This window comes from Dendropsophus ebraccatus, chromosome 9 (genome assembly GCF_027789765.1).
Source record: "Dendropsophus ebraccatus isolate aDenEbr1 chromosome 9, aDenEbr1.pat, whole genome shotgun sequence".
In the NCBI taxonomy this organism is placed as follows: domain Eukaryota; kingdom Metazoa; phylum Chordata; class Amphibia; order Anura; family Hylidae; genus Dendropsophus; species Dendropsophus ebraccatus.
The window spans coordinates 118,518,793-118,528,677 of NC_091462.1; the positions used below are offsets into that span (position 1 = coordinate 118,518,793).

General features: G+C 44.9%; 2 protein-coding genes across 2 annotated transcripts in view; one reads left to right on the forward strand and one right to left on the reverse strand.

The window, feature by feature from the left end:
* LOC138801669 (mas-related G-protein coupled receptor member H-like) overlaps positions 1-9,885 on the reverse strand; it is a 566,124-nt gene that overhangs the window by 203,666 nt on the left and 352,573 nt on the right. The window lies entirely within an intron of this gene.
* LOC138800604 (uncharacterized) lies at positions 2,623-9,307 on the forward strand. The gene is made up of 4 exons (XM_069982395.1): positions 2,623-3,001; positions 4,126-4,249; positions 5,485-5,558; positions 7,137-9,307. Exons 1-4 carry the CDS (start codon positions 2,686-2,688, stop codon positions 7,670-7,672), a joined length of 1,050 nt encoding a protein of 349 aa, XP_069838496.1. The 5' UTR covers positions 2,623-2,685; the 3' UTR covers positions 7,673-9,307.

Sequence of the window (9,885 nt, forward strand, 5' to 3'; positions counted from 1 at the left end):
TTATGTATAAGATCTGGCTGGACGAGCTCTGTCTGTCTTGGCCCAGGTATTATATATAGGATGCATCTGGAGGAGCTCTGTCTGTCTTGGCCCTATACACAGGCATTATCTTTAGGATCTGGCTGGAGCCAGCCATAGCGCACACACAGCCTGCTAAAGCCATAGTGCGGTGTCCCACCACTGGTGTTTCTCTTGTGCACCTGTCCTAAAGTTCGCACTAAGGTTAAGTGGTGGATGAAGTGTTTAGTTTCCCCACTAGGTGTCACTGTTGTTTTTATATATCTTTCTTTGCACAGCTGAGGAAGGTAATGGGTTAAAGAGGATCTGTCAGAGCCCGGCCGACCCCCTCTAGAGACCCTTATACTTACCCCGTACACAAAGTCCCGCTCCTGGAGCAGCTCCCGCCGCCGAGATATTATCGTGGGAAGCCCGGCATGCGCGCATCAGAGAGCAGTCCGACGCTCATAGAGCATGAATGGAGCTGTCATTTTCTATGAGCGTCGGACTCATCTCTGATGCGCGCGCACGTTGATATGCGCGGCTCCAGGAGTGGGACTTTGAGTACGGGGTAAGTATGAGGGTCTCTAGTGGGAGGGTTGGCCGGGCTCTGCCCTGGCACGGGGGGGGGGGGGGGGGGGGTGACAGGTTCCCATTGAATGTTTTTGTACTATCCGACAAGTGCTGACCACTAGTAGGTGCTCTTTCTTCCCTGACCTATGCTGTCTGTCCTCTCTTGCATGCACATAGCCCTATAGGAGGAATTAGCTCCATGTGGGAGAAAGTGTGAGGCGTTAGTTGTTGGAGGTCAGTGAGGTCGGGTACAGGAGAGACTAGCTCTGACTGAGATCGTTTTTACACCAGTTACTGCTACCTATGCAGGGCTAAGCTAAAAGTAGGAGAGAGCAGCCACAAAGGAATACCCTAGCCCACACCAGGAACTCTTCTAAAAAGTGCAGGGCAGACTCCTGAAGAAAGAGGAGTGGACTCCAGTAGGACAAAGCTACCGTTATCTAAGAGGTCTATGTATGCTACTGTGCAGTGCAGGTCAACTGGGAAAACTTGGGCACCTTGCCACACTCAGATAAGCGGTGACTGGGACTCGTACTACACTAGCAGGATGAGTGGCTCACAGCTGCAGGCCAGAAGGCAGTCAGACACAGGTCTAAAGGTGAGTACGAGGATTACTTTACTACTTAGTTATTCACACTACAGTTCTGGCAGAGTACAGAATCTACACTGGGCAAGGGCTCCTCTGGCAAACTCCTCTCCTCTTCTCTCTACCTCTACCATGCACTACAACTACTTCTATTCAAGCTTCTAGTCTTTCCAAGCACCTACTTCAAAGCACTAAGTCAGCACTCAAGTCTGTGTCAAGATTATTACTGTCTACAGAGTGTGTACTGTTATCCTGTCAAGGTTCTACAGTAAATTGTTATATTTTTATATCATATGCCAGCACTCTGTCTACCTCTGTTCACACCAGCAGCTATACACACACCACCGCACACCTTGGGTTATTTGTCCCCTTCTCTGTGGGTGGCGGTACCGACATCCCGTGTGGGTCAGTTACCTGCTGCATTCTAGGTTGCTGTGACAAGAGCCCAAGGGACCCGCAACAAACCCTGAAGGTTACTGACATAAACCGGCCATATACTAAGCAGGTATCAACATCACACCTGTGCTGGACTAGCACTAGCGTCACGACAAATAACATCACTGGTCGAGTAGCAACAATGCAGTAGCTCCCACACAGCCTGCTGCAGCCATAGCATACACACACACAGCTTGCAGTAGGCATAGCGCGCACACACATATATACACACACACACAGCCTGCTGCAGCCATAGCACAAACATACACAGCCTGCTGCAGCCATAGTGCACACACACAGCCACACAGCCTGCTGAATGCGTAGCACTAACATACATACACAGCCTGCTGCAGCCATAGCACGCACATACACAGCCTGCTGCAGCCATAGCACACACATACACAGCCTGCTGCAGCCATAGCACACACACAGCCACACAGCCTGCTGAAGCCATACCACAAACATACATACACAGCCTGCTGCAGCCATAGCACATTCACACACACAGCCTGCTGCAGCCATAGCACACACACACACACTCACACAACCTGCTGCAGCCTTAGCACACACACACACAGCCTGCTGCAGCCATAGCACACACACACTCACACAACCTGTTGCAGCCTTAGCACACACACACACAGCCTGCTGCAGCCTTAGCACACACACAGGCACACACTGCCTGCTGCAACCATAGCGCACGAACATACACACAGACTGCTGCAGCCTTAGCACACACACAGAGCCTGCTGCATCAGAGTGCGTGCACACACACACACACACACACACACACACAAACACACACACACACACAGCTTGCTGCATCCATAGCACACTGAAGAAAAAGACACAATCTTCTCCCAGAGGCCACTGCCAGGTGTATGGAGCTCAGTCAGGGAAGTTTATTACACATAGCTACTGATACTTGTACACAAATCACAATAGAGATCACAAGCCTCCAGGGTTCAAAGTCATTCCCTGAGCAATAACAAGGAAGGGAAAATAAGAAAAAGCCCAAGACGTCCCATCCTATCTCTTCATTTGAACTTTGTATACAATATAATTCAGGCTGGAGAAGACTTAGCAGATCAGTCATGGAGATCAGAGAACTAACACAATACATCAAAGGCTTCAGCTTAGACCGGTGTGAGCGTGGTGGTCGGGTCTATGAGCGCATCCTGCTGCAGCTCTTCGGTTTCTTGGGTCACGGTAAATCGTCCTTCATTAACAGCTGTAAGTACGTCCTGGAGGATACGGACTATGTGAACCATGCGGGGGCGGACATGTCTGATGCCGGACGCACCAGAGCCAGGGTATCCTACAAGCTGACAGACTGCATCACCCTGGTGGACAATCGTGGCTGTGCAAAGATGGACAGCTATGAGACCGGAGAAATATTCGCTCAGCTCGGTAAGTGAAGTCCAGAGAGTGTGCCAACATATCAAACAACTGGTGTGTGGGCATCCAATCCGGAGCTAAGCTTTAGGTCACATGGGCAGTTTTGTTACAATGTTGTCATGTATAGAAGCCGTATTGTTGAGCACAATGCACACGACTCCTATTTCCAAAAGAAAAATAATCCAGCAGCTGTCCGGTTAAAACTGACGGGCAAGAGAAATCCATAAAAGAAAAAAATTATTAATTTTGTTTCACTTTTCACACCATTCTTTCTCTTTTTTTCCCACTAAGGCTGGGTTCACACTACATTTTTTTCATCCATTCTTTTAAAAATTTCGATTACATAAAAAAAAAGATCAAAACACATTGCTTGTTTTTTTACGTACCCAAAAACATGGTCAACCACATTTTGGTGTACACTAAAAAGGATGCGTCTTGATCCGTTTTGATTTTATTTTTTTTAATAATGGAAGCCAATGCAAAAAGCGATTAAAAAAGGACTCACACAAATGCAGCCACTTTTCCATCTGTTTTTTTTATTTATTTTTTGTAAAAAGGGATGAAAAAAACATAGTGTGAATCCAGCCTTATATAGAGGAGTGATATCTCCATTTTATTATGCCGTGACCAAGGCTACACGGCATGCCAAAACGCGTCTACGTTTCTGAGCCTCTCTGTACTGTCACAATGGGCAAAGGTTATTGTTCTGAGCCTCTTGGTATAGTCACAATGGTCTGAGGTGTTAGTTCTGAGCCTCTTGGTATAGTCACAATGGTCTGAGGTGTTAGTTCTGAGCCTCTTGGTATAGTCACAATGGTCTGAGGTGTTAGTTCTGAGCCTCTTGGTATAGTCACAATGGTCTGAGGTGTTAGTTCTGAGCCTCTCTGTACTGTCACAATGGGCAAAGGTTATTGTTCTGAGCCTCTCTGTACTGTCACAATGGGCAAAGGTTATTGTTCTGAGCCTCTCCTTGGGGTCACAATGGAAAGAGGTATTTTGGTTGTAAACTTTTCTGTGTGGTCATGATGGACTGAAGTGTTGGTTCTAAACCCTTTTGTGGTCCCAATGGGCCGGGGGTTGGGTTTTAGCCCCCTATTGTTTGCTGTTGACTTGTGAAACATTTCTGTATCTTGCAGCCAACATTTTACCCTTGGATGAGCCTGTGGAGTGGAGCAGAGGATTACGACTAGTAGACAGGATTGTGGAATCAGAGCAAAATGTCCGGTCTTCAGATTTCATCTTTCCATTGTTCCTCTATAGGTAATTACATCATTGGGTCCACTCCTGCTAAATGGTGGAATGGGCGGAGGGGGGGGGGGGGGGGGTCAGGAGAATCACCTCCAGGATATATAACAAAGTCTTGGTCTTAGTGTACAGTATGTCAGAAGTCCATTACAAATCAGCACCTTGTATCCTGTGGGCTTGGGGCCCATTGACCCCGCGTAGTGGGAGCACCGCATTAAGAAACACCATGGGAGGTAGAATTCATGTGGTTTTCATGGAGAACCTGACATAAAATATTGGAATCTGCATGAAAATAAGTCCTGGTTAGTCACGATAAACTTTTGACATTCTTGTGACCGTGATTTAGTTGGAGATTCAGTCCAGTCTGATATTCATAGATACCATCACTATGACCATGATCAGTAGCACAACCATGGCTAACACCTCCTCCTCCTTACCCTCCTCTCTCCCACTATCTATCTCATAGCCAACATCACTGCCATCATCATTGTCTTCATCATCCTTCCATAACCCTTGGAGGTGGTGGTGATGGGAGGGAAGGTCAAAGGGTCTTACTCCAGTATCACAACCAACAGAGCCAGCGATGAATAAATAGCTCTAAAAAAACTTCATTAAAGGCAAGCTGATAGGTCTATACAGCACCCCACCGCATGCAGGGTAAATATCCTGGGAGATGTGGTCACTGTCCTCCTAGTAGGGATCAGTATGGCCGTGTGGCTCCCTATGCTTCTTGGTCCCTTTGGTCTCTTTGGTCTGGCTCATCGTCCATCCCTATATCCAGGGCTAGGCAGAAATATTAGATAGGTTCCAGGGATCTGGGAGCGGAGCCTCAGCCATCTGGGCACTGGGCTCCAGCAGATCACTATATAAGATCTCCACATCTGGAGCAGCACATTGTGGTCACATATTAGACAGGGGGCTTTGGGCTTGTTCCTTGGTGAGGAAGGTTCGGTGCAATATGGCGGCAAGATCGGCGTAAGGGAGTTATTACTAAAACTATTGCAGGGGAGAAGTTTATAGGATTGTGTCTGATCAAAGATGACGATGTCTTGTGTCCTCATTAGTGTCTGAAGCGGAACGTTCTGCGTTTGATTCCCTGCAGCAGCATAAGTTAGCTGCCACTATAGGGAGTCCTGGAGTCCATGGATACAGTTACAGACTGTCCACCCCAGTGCGACATCCAACTTATGCTGCTGCGGGGCTTTCCACAGGCTCACTCAACACTAATCCTGATCCGTCTGTATTTACAGCATAAAGAAAGGAATTCATGAATCTGAAGCCAAAGATTTGGAGAAACTTCTCAAGACGGCTAAAAAGCTGACAGGTAAGAATAAACCTCAATAACCATCAATGATTCATAGATAGATAGATAGATAGATAGATAGATAGATAGATAGATAGATATGAGATAGATAGATAGATAGATAGATAGATAGGAGATAGATAGATAGATAGGAGATAGATAGATAGATAGATAGGAGATAGATAATAGATAGGAGATAGATAGATAGGAGATAGATAGATAGATAGATAGATAGATAGATAGGAGATAGATAGATAGATAGGAGATAGATAGATAGGAGATAGATAGGAGATAGATAGATAGGAGATAGATAGATAGGAGATAGATAGATAGATAGATAGATAGATAGATAGATAGATAGGAGATAGATAGATAGATAGATAGATAGATAGATAGATAGATAGATAGATAGATAGGAGATAGATAGATAGGAGATAAATAGATAGGAGATAGATAGATAGATAGATAGATAGATAGATAATAGATAGATAGATAGATAGATAGATAGATAGATAGATAGATAGATAGGAGATAGATAGATAGATAGGAGATAGATAGATAGATAGATAGATAGGAGATAGATAGGAGATAGATAGATAGATAGATAGATAGATAGATAGATAGATAGATAGATAGGAGATAGATAGATAGGAGATAGATAGATAGATAGATAGATAGGAGATAGATAGATAGGAGATAGATAGATAGATAGATAGATAGGAGATAGATAGATAGATAGATAGATAGATAGATAGATAGATAATAGATAGATAGATAGGAGATAGATAGATAGATAGATAGGAGATAGATAGATAGATAGATAGATAGATAGATAGATAGATAGATAGGAGATAGATAGATAGATAGATAGATAGATAGATAGATAGGAGATAGATAGATAGATAGATAGATAGGAGATAGATAGATAGATAGATAGATAGATAGATAGGAGATAGATAGATAGGAGATAGATAGATAGATAGATAGGAGATAGATAGATAGATAGGAGATAGGAGATAGATAGATAGATAGGAGATAGATAGATAGATAGATAGATAGGAGATAGATAGATAGATAGATAGATAGGAGATAGATAGATAGATAGGAGATAGGAGATAGATAGATAGATAGGAGATAGATAGGAGATAGATAGGAGATAGATAGATAGATAGGAGATAGATAGATAGATAGATAGATAGATAGGAGATAGATAGATAGATAGGAGATACATAGATAGGAGATAGATAGATAGATAGATAGATAGATAGATAGATAGATAGGAGATAGATAGATAGATAGATAGATAGATAGATAGATAGGAGATAGATAGATAGATAGATAGATAGATAGATAGATAGAAGATAGATAGATAGATAGATAGATAGATAGATAGGAGATAGATAGATAGATAGATAGATAGATAGATAGGAGATAGATAGATAGATAGATAGATAGATAGATAGATAGGAGATAGATAGATAGGAGATAGATAGATAGATAGAAGATAGATAGATAGATAGATAGATAGATAGATAGATAGATAGATAGATAGATAGATAGATAGATTTCTATGTAATAATTATTGTCCTCTGTTTTCAGGGATATTTCCCATTATTGTCCTCACATATAAGACATGGGGAAGCCTGACGAAAATTGAAGGAATTTTCCGTAACTTGGGAGCAGAGAAGATTTATGCCCTGGAGAATTACACCCCGGAGGATCACCTCAGAACACGGGGAAGACATGAAGCCGTCTTAAGGCTTTTATATGAAGTTATCAAGCAGGTGGAGTTTTGTCTAGAAGAAGCCCAAGACCCAATTCAGGAGATGAAGGACAGGAAACAATTCATCCTGAGGTTCATCTATGAGCGGGAGGTGGAGAATCAGCAACATGTCCAAGAGTCTGTGAGATGCAAAGAACAATGGAAGGAGAAGAAAGATACGAGCTGCCCGCAGGACCAGGACCACACCGAGCGGGAGGAGGACAGGAGACATTTTGAAGAAGAAATGAGGAGGTTACGGGAGAGCTTTGAGTTTCAGAGACAATGTGATGCCCAGAGACACGATGCAGAACTGAGGGGATATCAACGACAGATAGAACTACTGCAGAGAAAGGACAATTGTGTCATTCAGTAAGGCGATGATGTCATCATGATGTCACCTGTCCATTATAGCTCTCATCTCCCTTTTAATCCTGCATATACAGATTCTCTGCCCCCAGGGGAACAAAGGATTGATCATTCTGAAATCCATGGAGGACAATTGGTTAACCCTGGAATCTGGGTATGACAACTGTGAGCGCAGTGTTGGGATCTGGGTACGAGCACTGTGAGCGCAGTATTGGGATCTGGGTACGACCACTGTGAGCGCAGTGTTGGATCTTGGTACGACCACTATGAGCGCAGTGTTGGGATCTGGATACGACCACTGTGAGCGCAGTATTGGGATCTGGATACGACCACTGTAAGGGCAGTTCTGGGATCTGGGTACAACCACTGTGAACACAGCGTTGGGATCTGGGTACGACCACAGTAAGCGCAGTGTTGGATCTGGGTACGACCACTGTGAGCGCAGTATTGGGATCTGGGTACGACCACTGTAAGGGCAGTTCTGGGATCTGGGTACAACCACTGTGAGCGCAGTGTTGGTATCTGGGTATGAGCACTGTGAGGGCAGTGATGGGATCTGGGTACGACCACTGTGAGGGCAGTGATGGGATCTGGGTATGACCACTGTGAGGGCAGTGATGGGATCTGGGTACGACCACTGTGAGGGCAGTGTTGCGATTTGGGTACGACCACTGTGAGGGCAGTGTTGGGATCTTGGTAAGACCTGGGCTGAGGTTATCTTCCATAGGCACCTATGTGAGTTTAGTCTCTATAGCCACTGGGCTAGTTTATCTTCTGTAAGCACTTAGCTTACCCTCTGTAGACACCAACCTGAGTTTACCCTCTGTAGGCACCAGGCTGAGTTTATACTCTGCAGTCACCAGGCCCATATTACTCTCTGTGGGCACCAGGCCAACTCAGCTTATATTTGGTGAGCACCGAGCTGAGTTTACTCTCTGTGGGCATCTGAGTGTTTCGTTTTTTAAGCCCTATGCTGGGTTTACCCTCTGTGAGCACTGTTGTGGGTTTATCTTCAGTAAGGTAGGTTTAACCTCTCTGGGCACTGGACTGAGTTTACCCCCTGTGGGCACTAGGCTGAGTTTACCCTTTGTGGGCACTAGGCTGAGTGTTCCCTCTGGGCACTGGGCTGAGTTTACCCCCTCTGGGCACTGGACTGAGTTTACTCTCTCTGGGCACTGGACCAGGTTTACCCTCTCTGGGCACTGGACTAAGTTTACCCCCTGTGGGCACTAGGCTGAGTTTACCCTTTGTGGGCACTGGACTGAGTTTACCCCCTGTGGGCACTAGGCTGAGTTTACCCTCTGGGCACTAGGCTGAGTTTACCCTCTGGGCACTGGGCTGAGTTTACCCTCTCTGGGCACTGGACTGAGTTTACTCTCTCTGGGCACTGGACCAGGTTTACCCTCTCTGGGCACTGGACTGAGTTTACCCCCTGTGGGCACTAGGCTGAGTTTACCCTTTATGGGCACTGGGCTGAGTTTACCCTCTCTGGGCTGAGTTTACCCTCTCTGGGCATAGGGCCACATCTGACTATCAGTGAGCTATACTGTAGCAGGACTTTGACCTCTTTGCTCCTGGCACAATGTAACTTCTGTATATCATAGCAACTATAATCTCCCTCAATAAACCTTGGTACCACAAATGTCTCTTTCTTCACTTTTGTTGTGATTATTTCCTTATGTTTTATCACAATTGATTCTAATGAAGCCTGTGTAGATCTGCCATATACATGCACGTCCCAGGTGCTCTCATGGGGTTCTCCTTGGTCCAGATTGGTAGCCTCCATCTTCTTACCACATGCCAACAGATAACCCTCTTTTCTATGTGCTCCTCCTCCATACTGTACCCAACTGTCTCATATCTATACATTGATTCTATTGGCCGGTAGAATCTCAATGTGGTAACAGTATTGGGTTCCCATCCTTATCTGGGCCTTCTACCTTTACGATTTATTTCACAATGGACTTATGGATCCAACACCCAACATGTAAGGTTTTTAGCCACACACCAGTGAACGTTGATCTTGTGCGTCATAATAATAAGGTTCTGGGGCTTTCTTTTAACAAGGAGATGGAATCTAGGCCTACTTTGAGGCATCAGCTTCTTGTAAGAATTTCTCGCTTTTGGATTACACTTCTGCCTCTCACACCAACAATACACCAACAGCACCACACCAAACAACAACAATAGTGTCAAGAGGCAAGAACAGAATGTGGACCC